A 25,304-nucleotide genomic window follows, 5' to 3' on the forward strand; every position below is an offset into this window, starting at 1 on the left:
ACATCCAGTCATTGATTGTAAAATGATGATGAAGGTTTTAGTTATAATTTGATTAAATTCTACCAACACAAATCAGATACCATTTACAATGTAAGCAAAAAACGTCAAGACAAAAATCATAATACCGACTCATACATATACATCTTGAAGTTGGTACATATTCTCTTGCTAAAACTTTGCTTGTTTGCTGTTTATTGACGTCATTGTATAAGAAAATTACCTTTATATGAACTATTCAATAAAATATACAATCTTTTATTTATTTTCCGGCAGATTTAAATGACCATGGATATATAGTTACTAAGATCATAGATGTATGTTTCAGTATAAAACGTTATTCTGATTGGCTAACTGCACATCACGTGTTTTTCCTTAAGCAATTGCATTACTCAATAAAACTGTTCATTCATGATAACACGAGGTCCCACAATGAAGTGCACATGTGAATTAGAAAGAAAAAAAATAGATAAAATTCGTGTTTTCATTTTCCTAGCTAAAAAATATTATTATAAATATTGAATGCTTCTTTTTGTAACTTCATATGGTTGTAAAAGCGTTGACCGTGTGCACACTTTTACAATGGACCGCGTTTGCGCTTCATACAAAATGTACCTCGGTCAACGCTTTTGCACCCCAATGAATTTACAAAAAGGAGCATTCAATTCTAATGTGTTATCGTACCTACTTTTCCATGGTATTTTTTTTCTCAACTGATGGTTTCTAATAGATTGCCACCCATAATTATTTTCTCCCATTTGTCATTATGGACCTTTAGCTGTATTTGGCAAACCTTTTAGGAATTGCGATCATCAATGCTCTTCAACTTCGTACTTTATTTGGCCATATTCTTTTTATTCGAGCGTCACTGATGATTGTTTTATAGACGAAACGTGTATTTGGCGCAAATTCAAAGTTTCAATCCTAGTATCTATGATGAGTTTATTTTTGGCTTTACCACTAGTAAATATAAGACGGTTTTACTCTCCTGGGACACTGGATATCAAGGTTTATTGTTCTTTTTTGTATAATTCGTAACGTTCTTAAGTCTCTTTTTTTTAAATGTCGAGCGACTTTATGGTTTAACATTTTAAAAGTGCTGAATGCACAAATTACTTTTTTGCAACTTGACAAACCGGTACAAATTTTAATTTTTTTTTATTATGATTCAGCAGTAAAAAAAAATGACTTTTTTTGTGTTTTTTTTTATATACTCGCACGTACGTTCGTCGTGTGTATATAAAAGAGCACAGTTAAAGGTCCCATATAGAGAACCACAATTATTAGACAGAATATCAGCATTTGCTATCTCTATCTATCTTTTGTTTCTATCTGACATGACAAGATTACAATTTAATAATATGTCCGATTGATTTATAGCGTTATTGTTTATTTAGAGTTAATTAACTATACCCGTTAAAATATGACAATTTATGATCATTTGGTCATATTGATAAATAATATGATTACCCCTTCTTTAAATAAATATTTATATAGACAGTGGCGCAAAACATATTCTTAGTTATTATGATAATGTCGGACAAAAATCTTACAGAAAAGGTAAGTTATACAGTCGTTATATTATTAATTACAAAGTACATATAAAGAACAAAGTACACGTGGAGGACATACACATCCAGTGGAAAACATTACACGCATATCTGGACGAAAGCATGTTTTAAAATGCAATATAGAATGAAATTATGCACGTTTCTTCGTACCAGAGAAACCGACTTAGCGCTTAGTTGTGCATATGCACACATTTAACTTCGACACGTGCACGGCATTTTGACTCCGAAACAACCAATATTTACTCTCACTCCTGAACGTCACGTGTTTTAACATAAGCAAAGAAACATCTTTTAAAAAAAATCTTTGGTCGAACAAACCCGTGGCTTGAACGCACTTTCGATCTATCCAAATCAAGAATAAAAAGCTACCATGTAATCCCCAAGACACATCAAGTCGGTTAGCAGATTAAAATGAATTTCAATCAATGATTCTAAATGTTTTTTTTCGTATATTCTGTTTATTTGTATTACTTTAATAACGATGACTTCCACGTGAGTTTCGATGGATCTGAATTTTAATCAGTCTCACTCTGACCAAATGGGCCGCCCAAGTTCAATTTCACTGTGTATAATTTTCGCTGACATCAAAAGAGCGAAAAATTAATCACAGTTTTGTATTGGCAGAGATGTTAAAAACACAAAATTGATTGATTGGCAGATAGTCATTACAAACAAATGTGAGTGACAACTAAATTACACTTAGAAGAAATTTCTATCTTGTTTGGGATGGTATTACACAATTTTCTTATCACATATTAGTGCAAGTATCCGAGTAAATATATTTTTTAAAATCTTTTTATACATTATATGCAAAATGTTCGGATTATGAAAACGATTACTAATCGTCGCTAATTAACAATTTTTGAACTTGTCACATATTGCTTCATATACCCTTCTTATTTAAAAATAAAAATGCATTTACTTTTAAAACTAACAAGACTTATTGAAATGTGCACGGACATTTACGCGGAGTCATTTATTTTTTTGGCGATTTTATAGCTGCCCAGAACATTTAGCAAAAATTAAACACACGTGATTAACGGTTAAATATTGACACTATATATTAATACTATTTCATGGTGTTTTATTTTATCATACCAATATTTAGTTGTTCTGATGTCTTTGTATTTAGGAACATAGATATGAGGATTATCCAATTTTACGCACAATTCAGGAAAATGTTATAGGAAACGACTTAATAGTACACGGACCATATGGACCTCGGAAAGGTATATATTTTAATCAATATACATGTACATAACAGTAGATTTTATTAAGTTACTTTACTTATTATCAGTGTCTATTAAAATCTTCGAACTACAACAGTTTGCAGATTTTTCAACCAGTTTAAGTGCTATCGTTTGTTGTATATACACGTACTAAACGTTTTCTATTTTCGAAATTAAACATGCAATATATTATAACTTATAGTTCTAAAAAAACCCACCATTAAACAGAACTGAGATTTCTGCTATGCCTGTCTTTAAAATTCATCTCTAAACTCTTGTAGTTCGAAAATTTCAATATACACTGATAATAAGCTGCTTTAATCGAGAGAGAAAAAAATCAAATTGGTAATACGCCTTTTTTGGCGTTAAAATGTGCTTCGGGAACACTTTTACATCCCAAAGAAATTACCAAAAGAAACATTCAATTACCAAATGAAGCCTCAGTCGGTCAGCTGATTTGAAGCGGACTGCGAAGAAGACACCAAAATGAAGTCTAGCGTCAACAGAAGCTTGTATGTTTTTGGTATACGTACGTTAACTGTACCAGTTGTCCATTGCAGGACAGATAAGTACATGAATAGGGATGTTTGGTGAAAGTAACATTATTGTACCCCATAGATTGTAGACGAAAGAGGGGTCAAGAAACAATGCCAGAGTACTAGTATTGTATAATCCTTTCATGGTATTATCAATCTGTTTTACATATTGAATAATAATATACATGTATGTTACAACTTTCCCAATATAATGGTCTTCAAATTTAGTTTAAATACTTTTGAAATAGGACGTATTTGTTTTGAATGATTTCCTCACAGTTACACTCACATATTCACCATTTTTCATATGTTATGAAGGGAATATCTACTTCAAACTTGCCTTAGCTCCAATCCCGTCTGCCGAAATATGCGAATATTCTCAAAACTGTATGATATTGAATATTTCTAATTCGATTGAACCCATTGGATGACATTTTGAGCGTTTTCTGTATTTTCCAGTATATTTATTTTTAGCGTTTTCTGTCACCGAACAGCAAGCTATAAAAGGCCTCAATATTACTAGACGTGTTACTAGACCATTCAAACGCGAAAACCAACGGTCTAATCTATATTAAAAAAAACGAGAAACGAGAAACACGTAAATATTACATAAACAAACGACAACTGCTGACATCAGATTCCTGACTTACGACAGGTGCAAACATTTGCAGCTAAATTAGACGTTTAGTAATACTATAACATCACAACATAGAAAAACACAAGATAAAATATCAATTGGAAGGCTTAACTCAATAAAAAAAACCTAATATATATAGATTATGGAATACATTTATTTTGTGTCATTATGGCATGAGGTTTAATGATTAAGAGATTCATAATAAAAACAAATAGAATTTGTGTGATACAATAAAGTAATTATATAGCAGTTGCTGTTATTTTTCAGTTGTTTACTGTGATTATACCGCATCTGGAAGGTAGGTTTTAAGTTAGCTGAATTCGGACTTGATCATTCTATATTGATAATGTTTTAGTTGGATATATTATAATTTACAATTATTGATAAATGTATATATTACAGTTAAATTAACTAACGAATACTAACCAAATTAATTATATGCTACTAACGGTTAACGAGGCCGGAATAAGGTACCGGTATTTGATGTATCCTCTAACAAATGTCAAACTATCAATAAAGTATGATAACTTTAAAAAAAAATTAAAAAAATTATGTTCATATATTCAAGTTACAATAAGATCAAGAAAATATTTTTTGCAAAGTGCACGAACCTAATTTCTGTTTCTAAAAATATCAATGATATCATTTTAAAGTTATCATTAATATTGGAGATATTTTCCCACGGTGATTTTCCTCTGTCCAGAATTGTAGTTGAATCAATTTCGATAAATTCTTAATACAATGCAATATTTATTTAGGTTCTCACTTATAGATTAAAGAAATTTATACCCTTCAGTGCTTGCGAGCACTTTGATTCTGGAACATTTTTTGTCTATTTTTTGTTCTTTTCGAATTGTTGAATATTTCAGATGCTTAGCATTCATAGAGGACACAATCAGACAGCATGTATTACCGGTGTATGCTAATACCCACTCTTCTACTGGTCACAATGCTCTGCAAACTAATAAACTTAGAGAAGAAGCCAGGTAAGAAGTTGACATATGACACGGGGATTGACATACGGTATTTTATAGTTGCAAAAATCCACATCAAATGGACTATGGTGAAAAATTGTATCATTCGCAAACATAGAACATGTCCTTGTTATATATATTATTGTAATTGACAACATAAAAGCCATATATTTACTTGATTTATACCACAATCGACTATAAACAAGATTTAATCTAACCCTGTAGTCTACCAAAAATCAAAATACTGCTATATTGCAATAAAAATCCTCATGCTCATCATTTCATTTAAAAGGTTGTAAATAAACAAATTTCATTATCAACTAGGAAATTCCTTTTCACAGCAGTGTAAGTGTTTATTTGTAAATGTAGAGAACTGAAATATAACTTTAATACCAGAATTCCTTAAAACATAAGAATAGGGGAATACATATGTAAGATAAGTATTTTAAAAGGACCTGATACAAACAGATAACTGTCGAAATGAAATTATTCGGAATGTGAAGGTGTCCGTTGGAGGGGTATGCATCAAACATTAGTTATTTGATAATTTACAAATGTTTCTATTCTTTCCAGGCATATAATAAAAGAATGTGTGAATTGTGGCAAGAATGACGTAGCTATTTTTACTGGTAGTGGTTCTACTTCAGCCTTTCACAAATTAGCGTGGGCTTTAAAGATCAACTTGCTTAGAGTGGCGGAAGAAACGGTAAAGTATTAAGTGTGGACTGTCTCTAGTCTTTGTATTATCAATTACATGTAAAATTCATTAAAACAACCCGCTCTTAGTTCAGCAATCGCACAGCGCAAGGGCAAAAGGGACAACCTTGATGGAAGAAAGAGAAAGCAAATTCTATAAACCAAACCATTTAACTGTTAGCAAAGTTTAATTAACAAATGGGATCAGTGCAAACAGGATTCGACACCAAACCAAAACAAGAACTTATTACTGAAAACACCGATTGTTTTAACAACCAACTGTCATTTGTTCTAACTACCAATTTCATTATCTTCATAAGATAATATATTCTTATCTCGTTTCCGATATTTTACCTTTGCCTGTTTGTATTATTAAAATAGACTGATATTGACGACATATAACTATAAGAGTAAGGTTACATATCTGAGTTTCTTGTTTAGGTTGTGATAGTTGGACCATATGAGCATCACTCCAACACACTCCTTTGGAGGGAGTATGGAACACAAGTTAGTATACCAGTATAGCATAAATTTGACAAATTGTTTAATCTTGGTAAAGGCATAATTTTCTGTTAATACCTTAATTTAAAAAAAAGATATAATGTGTAAATAGAATGATATATTATGATTTAATGATTGATTAACTTCAGCGCAAAAAGTCTATATCGGCCTGAATGTCATACTGTATTTAAAATAGAATTCTATTTTTGACTTACGTGTAGGTGAAAAAAATAAGATGTAATATGAGTGCCAATGAGTTGGCTTCCCGATAAAAACCAAATGATATAGAAGTAAGCTAATATATGCCGACGTGCGTCCTTCAAAAATGAGCAAAATCCAAACCACATAGCAAGGCTTTTTTTAAAGCCACAGACAAACAAATATAAAACTATCGATTTCTGTACAAAATAATGAATAAAAAACTAATAAGATAAACAACAACAAACGACGACTTCTGGAATTCCATACTTTAAGGTTAATGATCCCTTTTTAGCTTACCCAAAGGGCCAAGTGAGCTTTTCTCATCACTAACTGTCCGGCGTCCGTCGTCGTCCGTCGTCGTTAGCTTTTACAAAAATCTTCTCCTCTGAAACTACAGGGCCAAATTAAACGAAACTTGGCCACAATCATCATTGGGGTATCTTGTTTAAAAAATGTATGGCGTGACCCAGCCAACCAACCAAGATCGCCGCCACGGCTAAAAATAGAACATAGGTGCAAAATGCAGTTTTTGGCTTATAACTCAAAAACCAAAGCGTTAAGAGCAAATCTTACAGAAGTAAATTTGTTTATCAGGTCAAGATCTATCTGCCCTAAAATTGTCAGATGAATCTGACAACCCGTTGTTGGGTTGCTGCCCCTGAATTGGTAATTTTAAGGAAATTTTGCTGTTTTTGGATATTATCTTGAATATTATTATAGATAGAGATAAATTGTAAACAGCAATAATGTTCAGCAAAGTAAGATGTACAAACACATCAACACCATCAAAACACAATTTTGTCATGAATCCATCTGCGTCCTTTTTTTTTTTTAAATATTCACATAGACCAAGGTGAGCGACACAGGCTCTTTAGGGCCTCTAGTTTTATACTGTATTTGTATATTTTCCCTTTTTCAAAGTTTTTGAAATATTGTTCTCAAAGATATTCAATTGAGTATAAATTCAATTTCTGATATTTGTAGCGTGATTGTTTTTATTTTAACTCAGGTTGTTCGTATTAAAGATGATGAAAATGGTTATGTTGATATTACACATCTTGAAGAAGAGTTGAAGGTAACATAACATATCCGGATTTATTTCACAGACGAATGATATCAAAAAGTAGATGTTTCCCTTTGTCAAATCAGGGGTTCAATCGTAGATCTTTCTTCTAGGTGAAAACAAAGTGTTTTCAGACAAACAATCCTTGAAAAACTAACAATACAATTTGATAGAACCGATCAGCAGTAATCAAACAATTTAAACAAATAATATATTTATAATTTTCAATAATATACATATAGGTACATGTATGTAATACTTTTTTCCAATCATTCATTAAAAAATCATGAACGAAATAAATGGCTTCATTCAATCATTTTAGAAAACTTATTGTCCTAACATGTTTCGTTTATTTTGAATTTTAGTTTTGGAAAGAGAAAAGGCAACATGTTTTAGTCGTCATGTCAGCATGTAGTAATGTCACAGGTATTCTAACAGACACAGACGCCGTAGCAGTGTTAGCACACACTCATGGGGCTTTAGCTGTATTTGATTACGCTTCTGGAGGTTAGCCCAAATGATACATGCATAGCACATTCTTTATCATAGTTCTATTAAGCGCCAATATAGAAAAAAAGTTAAATAAGAAAATATTGAACTCCAGGAAAATGTAAAACGGAAAGTCCATAACCAAATGGAAAACTCAAAATCTCAAACATTTTAAACGAATGGGCAACAACTGTAATATTCCTGGTATAGGTATTTTCTTTAGTAGAAAATGGTGGATTAAACCTCGTCTAATAGAAACACAACAACATCAATACATACCAAAAGTAAAATCACAAAAATACTGAACTCCGAGGAAAATTCAAAACGGAAATTCCTTAATCAAATTATACACAAACAACGCCTGTTTTCCCAGTTTAGGCGATGAGCCATTAATTAATTGGAAGAGAATCACTGTATTATATATCAATGTAATACACATCTGACAAAATAGTTATCAGTGTATTTAAAATTAATTCAAATGTCAAGTTAAATTCATTCATTATTATTCCACCTTAAGAATAAGTACACTTTCAAGAAAGGAAATCCTGAACAATCTTGTGTAATGTTCCTTTTGCATTTCTATTGGAGTTCAACAAATGATGAAAATTCTATGTCAAAATGGTTATGTAATGTGCAATGTTTAACTACATACTTTAATGTTATTATGTATCTTTAATTAAGGTCCTTATCTGAAAATGGACATGAATTCTTCAGAAAAAGGGTAAGCCATTTGATAAGTCTCTTTAAATGTAATATAAAGTTATATCACAAAAATACTGAACTCCGAGGAAATTTTAAAAAGGAAAGTCCTTAATCAAATGGCAAAATCAAAATATCAAACACGTCAAACGAATGAATAACAACTGTCGTATTACTGACAGGCATTTTCTTAAGTAGAAAACGGTGGATTAAAAATTATTGTATAGCTAGCTAAAGCTCTCACTTGTAACAGAATTTACCTTTTGAATATGTAAAGACAAGTAAAAGAATGGGTTGAATAAAACCTATCACTATAGACATGGTTAAAAGCAAGCCATATTTTTTAAACCTTAATTGCAATTTTCGTTTAGTTTCACTTGTGACGAATGTCTTTGAATCTATGGGTGTGACTGCGTAACCGTTATACATCAAGAACACTTATACATTTAAACTATGTGTACCAAGGAATATGATTAGATTACAACGCGTAAAATGATTGTTTTTGGAATAAATTTCTGTAGATTCACTCTGGCTTAAGTTAGATTTAACTATACCGACCGTCAAAAATTAACCAAGGTCAACCCTTTCTGGTGGGGTTACTACTTTTAGACTTTCTGCAATAACGTTTTTCAATCAACCTTTGATCAATAGACAACTGTTCTGAAGTTTCGGATCAATTCTTAGTTTTTATTCTCGGTCAGTATTTTATAACTATGACCAGTTGGTCAACACGATTGTCTTCATATGTATACAAATTTAGGTCCATTGACTATAAAGGCAATTTTAATTTATATTCTATTGTAGTTATAAAGATGCTATCATTCTGAGTCCACATAAATTTGTTGGTGGTCCAGGAACTCCAGGTAAGTAAGCATTGGTTCAGTAGTCTAATACATACTTGTGCATCTTTTGGTATTTCGTTGTTTTGGTCTGATATAACTTTAAACTCACATTTTGCAGTAGTTTCAGTTATAATCTCACTCTCTCTGGGTACTTATATTTTATTTTGAACTTAGTACCCCAGTTCTCAGACTGCCTACGTCGTCTTATGTAGACGAAACACTCGTCTGGTGTATTAAATCATAACCCTGGTACCTTTGATAACTATTTGCACACATCTTTTGAAGCTATGTTGATTAACGTTTTAGGATGGCATACATGGTTAATTTTATCAGTTGGAATCGGTCTTTGAATTAGCTTTCTGAAACAGCAAATATCCTTATATATATAATATGTATTATATTATCACGTAATGGAAGTATAAACACTGAAAGTAGTTCACTATTTCAGGTATACTTTTCGCAAAGAAATGGATATTCAAAAATTCTGTTCCTGATAGAACAGGAGGAGGAACTGTTATATATGTAAGTCAAATAAATAAGTGAATTTACATATCACTCTTTATTTATATATGATAGATCTTTTAAAGTTGTCTTTTGGAAATGATTTAATATGTGCAATGTGTACACTTCTTACTCTTCCGTTACAACTGCAATATGATGACATTCCAAATAAATTTGTGACATATTATATTTCATGTAAATTATGTGTATAACTATTTACAGATTCAAGAAAAAAACACACTTTTTTCATTTCTACAACATACTACAGATATGCAAATTACGTAAGTTGGAATTAAAAATTCACAGTTCATAAGTATAAATAATTAGTAAAAATCTAAATTCTATTTTGTGAAAAGGTGACGAAGCAAATACACTGTTATAGCAGTAATATAGAAGACAGAGAAGAAGGAGGGACACCTGATATCATCGGCTGTATCAGGGCAGGACTTGTGTTTCAACTCAAACAGGCAAGGTTTTTTTTAATGCTTTGAAATAGAACCAATTTCATTCATATTTCTCTGAAAATGATGTCATGCTGCCCATCAAGGGCCCTTTATTGGAATAATAAATATTCTTATTTTAATGTTTACTTTTATTATTATCCAACACATTGAACAAGCACCTATGTTATTCTGTTTGACTGCATAGGAACACAAACTCATCAACTGGTCTTCTTTACAATAAAATTATCGTAAACAAATCTTACTCTTCTAAATGCAATCTATAAGTATTTTTTTTTAATTTATATACTTTATTTTGTAGAATGTTGGTACAGATCTGATACATCAAAGAGAAGAAGAAGCTTGTCAGTATGTAGAATACTTAAAAAAACGATTAAGAAAATAACATAAGAAACAATTGCAAGAAAGAGGTGCTGATGCTTCGAATTTAATATGAATAGAGGACACGCGAGATGAACACCAATTCGAGACCAATTCACCAAACAATTAAATAAAAAGAATCTCAGTTTTCATTTTTAACTGAAGCAAACTCTCAAAATCAACTTGCTACTGGCAACTAACTGGTCATTAAAAAATTATATCCACTCAATCTATAGATTTGAGCTAATGCATATATGTCATTTTTCTAAATGATGTTCATGTTTTGAAAACATTACGCTGTAGTAAGATATAGCTAGAGAACATATTTCTAGTTTTTCAATATATAGTCAAAATTAGTTTAAACACACGACCTCAAACAACAGTTGAATACTACTACAGCCTGACAGTCTTAAGTGACTGAGAGAGTGGAACGAAGCTCCTCTGCCTACTTTTTGTGAAGCATAATTTATATAGTTCTAACGTTGACATCGCAAATGAATTGATAAAAACATAGATCGCCGTCATGTTTTATAAGTTATTAGATTGGGACTTTACTGTTTCAGGTGACTGTGTTTATACATTAACGGGACTTCAGCAACTGTCATCACAATATCTCAATTTTGCCTTGTGATATACTGTCAAGGTTAACCAAATATTCATTTATAGGACATGTTTTGTCAAATAATAATAATTCATTTGTCACGTTACTATTTGCTTGAGTGTGCTGGATGAATATAAAACCCATATTTTCATAAAAGGGACTCACACGAATTCTTACATTTTTGTCGTCATTTTTAATATTACAGATTTAGTATTGTATTGTTAATTTGACTTTATTTTTTGTATAGGAAAGCTTTCAACATCTGGTCAATTAATCCAAGTATTCATATTTTGGGAAGTAAAACAGCAAATCGAATACCAATATTTTCTTTTTTGACTATCCATCATGCTTCTGGTAAACTTGTTCATCATAATTTCATTTCGTTATTGCTGAATGAATTATTTGGGATACAAGCTAGAAGTGGCTGCGCATGTGCTGGTCCATATGGACAGGTAGGTTTTAAACAGTGGAATACTATTTTTCATTCAAATGTATAAAACAATTATTATAATACATTCGTGAACAATATTGGACAGGCCAACGACCACACAAACTCGATTTGGACTACTTCGGAAAATTACAGCCTAAAAATAAAAACAAACACAAACGAACAGTTATTTTCCAGAAAGACATGTACAAAATATATTTTGTTTAATAAAGGCAACAATAGTATACCGCTGTTCGAAAATCATAAATCGTCGATTGTTAAACTAGTTTGGCGTTGGAGCAAACACCCATCATTACCTACCTAGACCATAGGTTGTACAAGTTAAACATAATTAAGAAAACATCTGCACAGTTCAGCTAACACCAAAATTGCCACTATCATGAAAAAGGAAATGAAAGTTGATACTAAGAATGGAAAGCTGGATACACATGTAGTTGTTACTACAAGAAGCTAGCTAAGATAGCTTCAGCTGTTTTTAGAACCTTCCATACAAAGGGAAACAGGTTCATCAGGGAAACACCACTAACTTTTAGCAGGTTCCAAGAAGCATTATTATACTATAGAGTTAAAATCAACAGTATTTGTGAGAGACCGAAAAGTATGTGTGAGTATCTAAGGTCGAAAGTGTTTCGAACATTTTCCTGTTATTTCATATAAAAAATACATTTTTAATGAGAATTCTACAAAAGATATGTCTTGTCTTAAGTTGAAATTATATGTATATAAATGTATGAGGAAGAACTAGAAGCAGCAATATATTATTTTAATATTGTTTCGATGTTGTAACGTGAACATTTCTTGTAGGATTTGATGGGCATATCAGAACCTCTAGCAAAGAAGTACATTACTTATCTTAAGGATAAACGTCAGGGGTTCGTATTTAAATACATTACTTATCTTAAAGATAAACGTCAGGGGTTCGTATTTAAATACATTACTATATAAATCTTAAAGATAAACGTCAGGGGTTCGTATTTAAATAAACTTTAGGGTCATGTTTTCTAGCTCTTAAAGCAACTTCTTGGTTGAATTATAGTTTGCTTTATAATGTCCAGTAGCTAAAAATTTATTAAATTTCCGAAGGAGACAAAACAAAACAGTATTTCCATAGGTATGCACAGTGAGATGAAGTTCTGGTAATTTGGATTACCAAATGAAAAAAGGTCATCAAATGAGTATTCGCAAATGTGTTTTGTCAGCAACCTGAAAAGACGTTGTTACCTATTTATACATCTCACAAACGTAAACGGATGATCTATCTTCTCATCATTGACCATACTGCCGTAAGGTAGGTGTTGATTTATGTTGAAGACGTGAAATTCGTAATATTCACTGGTTATTTGGATCATGACAAACACAATCCCTAGACAAGTAAAAGACCCGACATATGGACAAAACTAATTTATTTTAAAGAAATAAACCACATAGGACATAGCAGCATTTATATGCAAGCACAAGAGACTCAACAAAGCGAGCACCGGCTATACAACTGGGAATTGTCAGGCGCTTTATATTAACTTTTACTATACAAATATTCAACATTATAATGACATATTGCATTATCAAATGACAATTGTATAAGCGTTTTCTCCATATACCTATTTGACATTTTGATCTGTTTTACAAAGGTACGAAAAGAATGGACAAACAAAACTGGAAATAGTAAAGTAAGTTATTCTGTTGCTACTGTTTATCCGTGGCTTTTAAATATTCGGCTTTGAACGTTTCTGATTTAGGTGAATACTTTCTTTTATACATTCATTCTCATCGCTGATTCTAGTTGTCTTATTACTCTCGTCCTTTTTTCTCGACGATGTTTATTGAGTATCATCTGTCAATGTATTTAACACACCTTAGATCCCATGTGAAGCAATAAGAATATAGAAACTTGCCAACTATAATTGTCCTCAGTACGTCTAATATCAAATTATGTTGATTTGTCAAATATCTATAGTTTCATAAATCTGATTGATACGTTTTTAGGTATATTGTGCTTGAATTTGTAACAAGTTTTAAGAAATGGCAATGAAAAAGGTATTTTTTGCTAGGCAAAGTGCGAGATAAAAAAGTTAGTATTCGGTATTGTCAAAATATGGACGCACAATTGAGTTTTAAATACTTCTATCACGAGAATGCCATTCATATGCAAGTTTAAAGACAATTTATACAGGATAAGAAAGAACGACACCATATAATTCGGAGAGCAGCGACCTAAGTACTCACTACTGTAAAAAGCTGTCTCAGGAGACGATCATATAGCTGTTTATTTGAATGTTGCCGCCCAAGAAAAGTAAACTGGCCTAACATTATCATAAAATCTAACTGACATCGGTTATACCTACTACAATGTTATATTTGATGTAAAGCTCACTAGTATAAATAATGTATAATTTAATAGTACTTCATTGTCATAAACTTTATAATTTGATAATTAGGCCAGGATTCACCAGACTTAATCTGCCATATTTTAATGACGATGAGCACATAAATTATATAATACAAGCTGTTGACATGGTTACAAAGCATGGATGGAAACTCTTACCTCAGGTAAGGCAAAATATTTAACAGTATTCGCATTGCTCTTGTTTTTAAATAAACTGCTCTTTTCATCGAAATACATACCAGTGATCTAAATGAGGCAACAGCTTACCGATTCTAATTTTCTATGATGTCGTGTTTGTGTTTGCCCATTCTTTCTTTGAAAAGCACGTTTACTTGACTTCATGTAAACTGAGCGTATGTATTCTCAGTAGAACTAGAACTAGCAATTATTTCAAAATGATATACGCTAACAATTCATTCATTTGAAATATAAGATAACAATGTTTCATCCTTGGTATAAGATCACAATTATTTCATTTGAGATTTAATCTAACAATGTAATCTGAAAATGCTTTCATTGACGATATGAGATGACAATGATTTCATTGCTGATATAAGCTAAAAATGCTTTCATTGGAGATATTTTCATTGGTGATATGACATGACAATGATGCCATTGCTGGTGGAGATTTGTTTCCCCGAGGGTATCACCAGCCCAGTTGTCAGCTCTTTTTTGTGCTGACATTAATTTTCATTGATATGGTTATATTTATAAATTAACTGTTTACAAAATTTAGAATTTTTGAAATAATAAGGCTTTTCTATCTCAGGCATAGATTACATTTGCTGGATTTGGCAAAACTTTTAGGAATTTTGGTCCTCAATGCTCTTCAACTTAGTACTTTGTTTGGCCTGTTTTACTTTTTTGGATTCGAGCGTCACTGATGAGTCTTTTGTAGACGAAACGCGCGTCTGGCTTACTAGTATATACAAAATTTAGTCCTGGTATCTATGATGAGTTTATTGATTGGTGATATGACATGACAAAGGTTTCATTGGTGATATAAGACAACAATCATTTCATTGGTGATGTAAGATGACAATGATTTCATTGGTGATATGAGATGACAAAGATTTCATTGTTGATAAAATCATTGTTGATATAAGATGAAAATAATTTCATTGGTGATATAAACTCACAATGATGTCATTGATAGTATATAAAAATGCTTTTATTGGTGATATAAGTTCACAAAGCTCTAACAGTTCATACGCAAATAGTGTGTTTTTCTATGTTGTGATGTCACACTATTGTTTTAGATTGGCGCCTATTAAACGGTGATTTATCAAGGCAACAGCAGTATACCGGTGTTCAAAAGTCATAAATCGAAGGAGCTGTCAAATTTATGCTCACCGATTTAACCCAAAGTCTCGCATTTGACTTACAACATGCTGAAAATATACCCATGCAAATAAAAAAAAGTATAAAATAAACAATTTATGATGCATAAACTCAAAATAACGTATATGCATTATTATGAGTATTTTGTCTAAACGCCTTCTAATTAACCACGAAGACTGACGATGTTTATATAACCTGCTTCAAACATAAACATAGATTTTAAAAGATAGAAAGCTCTTGATTTTTTTTTCTATGTATGTTTGATATCATAGTATAAGTAAAAATAATGTGTAAGAATGGTTTTTACCTGTATACGAATGATTTGTAGATCGACTCAGTCAATGATTTTATTTATCAATGTGACATTATTTCTTTGAACTAGCTGAACACGCCTTATTCATGCGTAACACATCTCAAGCAAAGAGTTTTAATTGATGTTCACACGAATACGGATCTGATGATGTCGAATTATTCACTTGCCAGTGAATGATTCATTAGCATTTTTTCTTTTCTTATTTTTTCAAAACTGATCCAAACTGTCTGCTAAAAGCGAATTTTTATTTCACTATTTCACTTTCATTAATGATTGAACAAACACAAATCATAAGCATTTTCCTATATTTCGTTGCTAGTGTCCCCTTTAAACGTTAAAACCCGCTTCATTTGTTTTCAATTGTCCAAAGTCAGGAACCTGATGTGCAGTGGTTGTCGTTTGTAGATGGGGTTCATTGGTGTGTTTCTCGTAGCTGGATTTTTATATAGATTATACTGTTGGGTTTCATGTTTGAATGGTTTTATGCTAGTCATTTTGTGGCACTTTATAGCTTGCTGTTCTTTGTTATCGTTGGTGAGATAAGATGGCTAGGCTATCATTGGTGAGATAAGATGGCTAGGCTATCATTGGTGAGATAAGATGGCTAGCCTTTCATTGGTGAGATAAGATGGCTAGGCTTTCATTGGTGAGATAAGATGGCTAGGCTATCATTGGTGAGATAAGATGGCTACGCTATCATTGGTGAGATAAGATGACTAGGCTATCATTGGTGAGATAAGATGGCTACGCTATCATTGGTGAGATAAGATGGCTAGGCTTTCATTGGTGAGATAAGATGGCTAGGCTTTCATTGGTGATATAAACTATGCTTTCATTGGTGAGATAAGATGGCTAGGCTTTCATTGGTGATATAAACTAGGCTTTCATTGGTGAGATAAGATGGCTATGCTTTCATTGGTGAGATAAGATGGCTACGCTATCATTGGTGAGATAAGATGGCTACGCTATCATTGGTGAGATAAGATGGCTAGGCTTTCATTGGTGAGATAAGATGGCTAGGCTTTCATTGGTGAGATAAGATGGCTATGCTATCAGTGATGAGATAAGATGGCTAGGCTTTCATTGGTGAGATAAGATGGCTAGGCTATCATTGGTGAGATAAGATGGCTAGGCTTTCATTGGTGAGATAAGATGGCTAGGCTTTCATTGGTGAGATAAGATGGCTAGGCTTTCATTGGTGAGATAAGATGGCTACGCTATCATTGGTGAGATAAGATGACTAGGCTATCATTGGTGAGATAAGATGGCTACGCTATCATTGGTGAGATAAGATGGCTAGGCTTTCATTGGTGAGATAAGATGGCTAGGCTTTCATTGGTGATATAAACTAGGCTTTCATTGGTGAGATAAGATGGCTAGGCTTTCATTGGTGATATAAACTAGGCTTTCATTGGTGAGATAAGATGGCTATGCTTTCATTGGTGAGATAAGATGGCTACGCTATCATTGGTGAGATAAGATGGCTACGCTATCATTGGTGAGATAAGATGGCTAGGCTTTCATTGGTGAGATAAGATGGCTAGGCTTTCATTGGTGAGATAAGATGGCTATGCTATCATTGATGAGATAAGATGGCTAGGCTTTCATTGGTGAGATAAGATGGCTAGGCTATCATTGGTGAGATAAGATGGCTAGGCTTTCATTGGTGAGATAAGATGGCTAGGCTTTCATTGGTGAGATAAGATGGCTAGGCTATCATTGGTGAGATAAGATGGCTACGCTATCATTGATGAGATAAGATGGCTAGTCTTTCATTGGTGAGATAAGATTGCTACGCTATCATTGGTAAGATAAGATGGCTAGGCTTTCATTGGTGAGATAAGATGGCTACTCTATCATTGGTGAGATAAGATGGCTAGGCTTTCATTGGTGAGATAAGATGGCTAGGCTATCATTGGTGAGATAAGATGGCTACGCTATCATTGATGAGATAAGATGGCTAGTCTTTCATTGGTGAGATAAGATTGCTACGCTATCATTGGTAAGATAAGATGGCTAGGCTTTCATTGGTGAGATAAGATGGCTACGCTATCATTGGTGAGATAAGATGGCTAGGCTATCATTGGTGAGATAAGATGGCTAGGCTATCATTTGTGAGATAAGATGGCTAGGCTTTCATTGTTGAGATAAGATGGCTAGGCTTTCATTGGTGAGATAAGAAGGCTAGGCTTTCATTGGTGAGATAAGATGGCTAGCCTTTCATTGGTGAGATAAGATGGCTATGCTTTCATTGGTGAGATAAGATGGCTAGGCTTTCATTGGTGAGATAAGATGGCTAGGCTATCATTGGTGAGATAATATGTCTAGGCTTTCATTGGTGAGATAAGAAGGCTAGGCTTTCATTGGTGAGATAAGATGGCTAGGCTTTCATTGGTGAGATAAGATGGCTAGCCTTTCATTGGTGAGATAAGATGGCTACGCTATCATTGGTGAGATAAGATGGCTACGCTATCATTGGTGAGATAAGATGGCTAGGCTTTCATTGGTGAGATAAGATGGCTAGGCTTTCATTGGTGAGATAAGATGGCTAGACTTTCATTGGTGAGATAAGATGGCTAGGCTTTCATTGTTGGGATAAGATGGCTACGCTATCATTGGTGAGATAAGATGGCTAGGCTTTCATTGTTGGGATAAGATGGCTACGCTATCATTGGTGAGATAAGATGGCTAGGCTTTCATTGGTGAGATAAGATGGCTAGGCTATCATTGGTGAGATAAGATGGTTAGGCTTTCATTGGTGAGATAAGATGGCTAGGCTTTCATTGGTGAGATAAGATGGCTAGGCTATCATTGGTGAGATAAGATGGCCAGGCTTTCATTGGTGAGATAAGATGGCTACGCTATCATTGGTGAGATAAGATGACTAGGCTGTCATTTGTTATTAAGGCTAACAATGTTTTCATTGTTGATATACGCTAACAATGTTTTCATTGTTGATATACGCTAACAATTCTTTCTTTGACGATATAAGCTAAGAATTCTTTCATTGGTAGTATAAGCTAAAAGTTCTTTCATTTAGTATAAGCTAACAATGCTTTCATTGGTGAATTAAGTTTACACTGTTTTTATTGGTGTTTAAGATTACAATGTTTTCATTAGTGATATGAGCTAACAATGCTATCATTGGTGATATAAGATAAAATTGCTTTCGTTAGTGATATAAGCTCGAAAGGTGTCTTTCTATGTCGCTATGTCACAATATTGTTTCAGGTTCGATGACGGTTGACGCCTAATAAAAGGGGTACTAGACAAAGGCACCAACAATATACCGGTGTTCAAAAGTCATACATCGATTGTTCATGTTCACATATTTGATAACTATTATCTCAAATTAATAAATTCGACTGATAACATACTAAAAAGTATATTCATATACAAAAGTCTAAAATTTACAATTTACGATGCATAAACTCAAAATTACGTATCAGCATTTCGTGTGCAAAAGATGAAGAAATGTCCGAAGGTTTATTGTTTATTTTGGCCATAGTATTGGTGAAGATCGTTTTCATTTTCTGGTTGGTTGAATGCAAATGCAAATTTTCACGATTTCATTTTGGCTAGAATGCATAACAACGTTTTCCTGAAATGTATTGTTTGTATTCACCTCATCAGGAAATAAAGTCAGTCTGAATGATATTATGGTCCAATTAACAACTGAATTTTAAACGTTTCTACATCTTATGGTATTTATGTTATTAACTCGTTAATAACGTTTCTTGGTAATATTGTTTTGAAAAATATTGATTTACGCTGAAATGATTGGACTTTTTTGAGTGGGAACTCACTTGTGTCCGCTAAATGTAGTATCAGAGTAATATACTCCCTTTATTTAGATTTGTTCTATTGTCGTTTGACACATATTTGTTACATATTTGCTAGTTTTTAAGTGATTAAGATTATAACACTGTTGACTGCTGTATTTTTGACATTTTACCTATTATGTCTGTTTGTTTTGTTCACGCATCGTTGACAATATATTGGAGTCATACAAGTGAGATGTTTAGCTAGCTATAAAACCAAGATCAATCCACCATTTTCTACATAAGACACTCCAAGTCAGGAATATAACAGTTGTTATCCATTCCTTTGATGTGTTTGAGCTTTTGATTTTGCCATTTGATTAGCGACTTTCCTTTTCGAATTTTCCTCAGAGGTCGGTATATTTCAATTTTACTTTTTGCATGATCGTCATTTTATTGAAAGATGCCAAAGACATCTGAAAGAACAATGGGGTAGGGTTTTGATAGCAATGATTTCTTAACTGTTACAGAACCAAAGAACTATTTATATATATTTTAAGCATTCTCGGCTATGTTTAAGCTATTAAAAATGTCTAATTGAGGTTAATATTTCCTGTTTATTTGCCATTAGTATACATTCGATGGGCAGTCTGGAACTTGGCATCAGAGAGCAGAAGGTCATATGGACGTAAACACACTAATTCGTCTACGAGATCTTGACTTCAATCACAAGAGGCATTTAGACTGGACGACAAACTCGACAGTCAAGAAAGGACCTTCATTTAAAGTAAGCAAAATAATAATATAAACAAATGATGACGATTTTTATTTAACGACATGTTTTCCTGAAATAACTCACTTAGTATGGACTGAACAATTTGGAAAGTCAATTATATATATATATATGGCAGTCAGCAGGGTTAAAGAACATCAGTTGTTCGACATGTTAGTCAAATGCGTTGTTTAAATATATTTTTTCACGTTTTTGGTCTTTTGGAAAATGTTGTTTGTGCTGTTTTTAGATCCTTCTACAACGAAATTTGTTTGACATGCACACGTATAAAAATTGCGGTTTTTATCCAACGCAATCATAGGTTTGAACGTAGTTTTCAATTTAGACTCGTTTATATATATATTAAGATCCAGTTTGTTACATCTTGTGATCAATTTTATTTGGCAATCGTCAATGGCAGTCAGCAGGGTTAAAGAACATCAGTTGTTCGACCTGTTAGTCAAATGCGTTTTGTTTAAATATACTTTTTCACTCTTTTGGTCTTTTGGAAAATGTTGTTTGTGCTGTTTTTAGACCCTTCTACAACGAAATTTGTTTGACAGGCACACGTATAAAAATTGCGGTTTTTATCCAACGCAGTCATAGGTTTGAACGTAGTTTTCAATTTAGACTCGTTTATATATTTTTTGTTTGGGCATGTATCATATTTTCCCTCCGGTTTATATGATCCGTTCATCCTATATATTGACTCTTAAAATTCAAGAGTTAATCTAAAAATGAGGGTACTTTCTCTAAAAAATGAGGGTACTTTTTAAATGGCCTTCCAAATACCGTTTCGATCCCTAACATCACTGAAGAGACATTTATTGTCGAAATCCGGATATGGTGTACTAAAGAAATATTGACACCGAATGTTTGTGGCACAACATCCTGTCCACAAGTTAACAATTTTTTTTCTTTCTTTGACGTATTAAATTTATATTAAGATCCAGTTTGTTACATCTTGTGATCAATTTTATTTGGCAATCGTCAATGGCAGTCAGCAGGGTTAAAGAACATCAGTTGTTCGACCTGTTAGTCAAATGCGTTTTGTTTAAATATACTTTTTCACTCTTTTGGTCTTTTGGAAAATGTTGTTTGTGCTGTTTTTAGACCCTTCTACAACGAAATTTGTTTGACAGGCACACGTATAAAAATTGCGGTTTTTATCCAACGCAGTCATAGGTTTGAACGTAGTTTTCAATTTAGACTCGTTTATATATATATATATATACACGTTAGGTTGATTTTCTAGGCACTTTATAGATATATATATATATATATATATATATATACAACTCGTCTAAACATCAACCCAACAATGTTAGATCTGAAAATTTGCTTTCGCAAATTTTTGGTTCTTCCCTCGCCGGGATTCGAACCCATGCTACTGTGATATCGTGACACCAAATCGCCTGCACTGCAGCCGTCCCGCTAGACCACACGACCACCTGGGCTCTCAAAAAAGAGCTTTCGGTGGCCATATGTTACCTTTCCACGTCAGTTTTAATCTAGCGGCGTACTACAGTACATGATATATAAGGCATGAAGATGTTATTGTTACAGATCAGCTAAATTATCTATAGTAAAGGATCCTACAAATTAATGTAAGATACAGTCACAGAAAATAATTATATTCATAAGTACGTCTGAGTCAGTGACAACCCTACAACAGATGTATCCATCGGATCGCCATCAATGATGGTGATACATGGCTGTGTACATAATGTATATACAACTCGTCTAAACATCAAACCAACAATGTTAGATCTGTAAATTTGCTTTCGCAAATTTTTGGTTCTTCCCTCGCCGGGATTCGAACCCATGCTACTGTGATATCGTGACACCAAATCCCCTGCACTGCAGCCGTCCCGCTAGACCACACGACCACCTGGGCTCTCAAAAAAGAGCTTTCGGTGGCCATATGTTACCTTTCCACGTCAGTTTTAATCTAGCGGCGTACTACAGTACATGATATATAAGGCATGAAGATGTTATTGTTACAGATCAGCTAAATTATCTATAGTAAAGGATCCTACAAATTAATGTAAGATACAGTCACAGAAAATAATTATATTCATAAGTACGTCTGAGTCAGTGACAACCCTACAACAGATGTATCCATCGGATCGCCATCAATGATGGTGATACATGGCTGTGTACATAATGTATATACAACTCGTCTAAACATCAACCCAACAATGTTAGATCTGAAAATTTGCTTTCGAAAATTTTTGGTTCTTCCCTCGCCGGGATTCGAACCCATGCTACTGTGATATCGTGACACCAAATCGCCTGCACTGCAGCCGTCCCGCTAGACCACACGACCACCTGGGCTCTCAAAAAAGAGCTTTCGGTGGCCATATGTTACCTTTCCACGTCAGTTTTAATCTAGCGGCGTACTACAGTACATAATATAAGGCATGAAGATGTTATTGTTACAGATCAGCTAAATTATCTATAGTAAATGATCCTACAAATTAATGTAAGATACAGTCACAGAAAATAATTATATTCATAAGTACGTCTGAGTCAGTGACAACCCTACAACAGATGTATCCATCGGATCGCCATCAATGATGGTGATACATGGCTGTGTACATAATGTATATACAACTCGTCTAAACATCAACCCAACAATGTTAGATCTGAAAATTTGCTTTCGCAAATTTTTGGTTCTTCCCTCGCCGGGATTCGAACCCATGCTACTGTGATATCGTGACACCAAATCGCCTGCACTGCAGCCGTCCCGCTAGACCACACGACCACCTGGGCTCTCAAAAAAGAGCTTTCGGTGGCCATATGTTACCTTTCCACGTCAGTTTTAATCTAGCGGCGTACTACAGTACATGATATATAAGGCATGAAGATGTTATTGTTACAGATCAGCTAAATTATCTATAGTAAAGGATCCTACAAATTAATGTAAGATACAGTCACAGAAAATAATTATATTCATAAGTACGTCTGAGTCAGTGACAACCCTACAACAGATGTATCCATCGGATCGCCATCAATGATGGTGATACGTGGCTGTGTACATAATGTATATACAACTCGTCTAAACATCAACCCAACAATGTTAGATCTGTAAATTTGCTTTCGCATGGTCAAGATCAGAACAAATATATTTGGCCCGTCTTATTTGCACGAGAAAACTATAATATGTTTTTATGCATTTACGAAGCAGCATTTCCAACCTTTATTTCAATTGGATTTAAAGGAATTTTATTAATTCCAGATTATTGATTGTAGCTAAATTAATATTCATCTACACATATTGGATACATCGAAAATATCTATTGTTTATCATTTATAAATGGAATGAGATCGAGCAAGCAATCTAAGATGGATCATTTTGTTTATTTTGTTATTTATGTGAAGAATTATTTTGTGTTTTCAGGAAATTTTGAATAAAGCTCATAAGATGTTTAAAGATACAGAAACAAGTTCTAAGGCATGTAACAAAATTAAACATATCAAATCATTAACTTTGTACACAGTCAACATAAAAAGGAAAAAAAACCAACACTATACAATTCACAAAATAGTAAACAACAAACTGAGCAACAAAAATCCCGACAAACTCACTGGGGGTGATCTCATGTGTTCCTCGTGATTAGACAAAAATTAAAAAAAAACACCAATCAAATTGAAGGTGGGTTTTAAAATATTTAAAAAAACTAGCACCTCAAAATATAGTGACTATGCTAAAATCCACGTTATTATGACATACTGCATTTCCTTTATTTCAAATGTTATAGTATAGAGAAGATATCATATTCAACCAAATATTAGTGTAAGTATAGATACGAAACAATAGCCGTCTCTATCTTTGTATTTGTCTTCTCAAGTTCTCTTTTTTCAAATGTTTTTATTAAAAAAAAAATATTGCACATTTTTATGTTATTAATGTTCGTTTTATTTTATTAAACTAAATTTCAGACCCTGAATGTGTCGGATACAAGGTTTTCAAGAGATGCTCTGCCCCGAGAGCGGTGTTATCGCTGGTTTCTAACACCAGAAGAAGCTACAAAAATGTTGTCAAATTCTGACCTCCCTGTTACCGGATTCAGGAAAAGGAGATACAGGTAAGATGTATTGCCATGGATATTCTAAAAAGATAAATAACAAAGCTATGGATTGACATAGAATACATTTTGAACTAAGAACTTCTATACATACTTATTTTTTTTCCCACTTTTTGAGATGAGGGTTGATTTAATAATCTTGACTACCCATGAGTGTCTTGTACGGTCAGTAATGGTTCATTGGCTAAATAAATGATATAAATATGGTTTAGGACATTTTATGAGGAAAACATGTTTATTCTTTTCATAAATGTCTGCAAGTCCGAAAAATAAAATTATTTCGTTTTTTCCGTATTCATTGATTAATGATTAATTATTTTTGCAGACATCCGTTTAAAGCAGTCCAAGCTGTTTTAGGATCACACAATGTTGATATCACAGAAACATTTCGGAAAGGACACTCGACCGAAAGATCTGAGAAATCAGTTGGCAGCAAAAGTTCTAAAGACAGCAATAATAACTGTGAATCAGATGTTTTTGTAAATTCCCTTCGAACTGAAGACAAAAAGGGGGGTGCCTTTGTCAATAAACAAATTACTTTGAAAAAACGATTTTACAGTGATTCCGATGTGCTTAGACATTTTGAACCAAGGAGTATCAAGCAAAGCAGTAGGGTTAAAAGGGATTTATAACAGAAGAAGAAGATTTTCCCCCCTAATTATGGACATGACAATGATAAACACCGATGACTCAGCTGATGAATCCATTAAATTACATAAAATCCGTCATGTATAACGAAAGAAACGACATGTACAGCTTGTATTTATATTAATTTCTAAATCTTGTTGTGTATTCGTATATTTATATTTACCTGAATAAACATTATTTTTATTATTA

The 25,304-nt window shown here is 33.1% G+C and overlaps 1 protein-coding gene across 1 annotated transcript; it reads left to right on the forward strand.

The window, feature by feature from the left end:
- Positions 1-1,468: 1,468 nt before the first annotated feature.
- On the forward strand, positions 1,469-25,304 carry LOC134712660 (probable cysteine desulfurase). Its single transcript, XM_063574409.1, has 21 exons — positions 1,469-1,557; positions 2,701-2,797; positions 4,238-4,268; positions 4,840-4,956; positions 5,518-5,650; positions 6,082-6,147; positions 7,352-7,417; positions 7,771-7,912; positions 8,576-8,615; positions 9,398-9,456; positions 9,884-9,957; positions 10,293-10,403; positions 10,699-10,745; positions 11,606-11,810; positions 12,611-12,678; positions 13,435-13,473; positions 14,242-14,353; positions 20,236-20,391; positions 23,780-23,833; positions 24,322-24,467; positions 24,793-25,304. Exons 1-21 carry the CDS (start codon positions 1,525-1,527, stop codon positions 25,097-25,099), a joined length of 2,103 nt encoding a protein of 700 aa, XP_063430479.1. The 5' UTR covers positions 1,469-1,524; the 3' UTR covers positions 25,100-25,304.

This window comes from Mytilus trossulus, chromosome 3 (assembly GCF_036588685.1).
Source record: "Mytilus trossulus isolate FHL-02 chromosome 3, PNRI_Mtr1.1.1.hap1, whole genome shotgun sequence".
Taxonomy (NCBI): Eukaryota; Metazoa; Mollusca; class Bivalvia; order Mytilida; family Mytilidae; genus Mytilus; species Mytilus trossulus.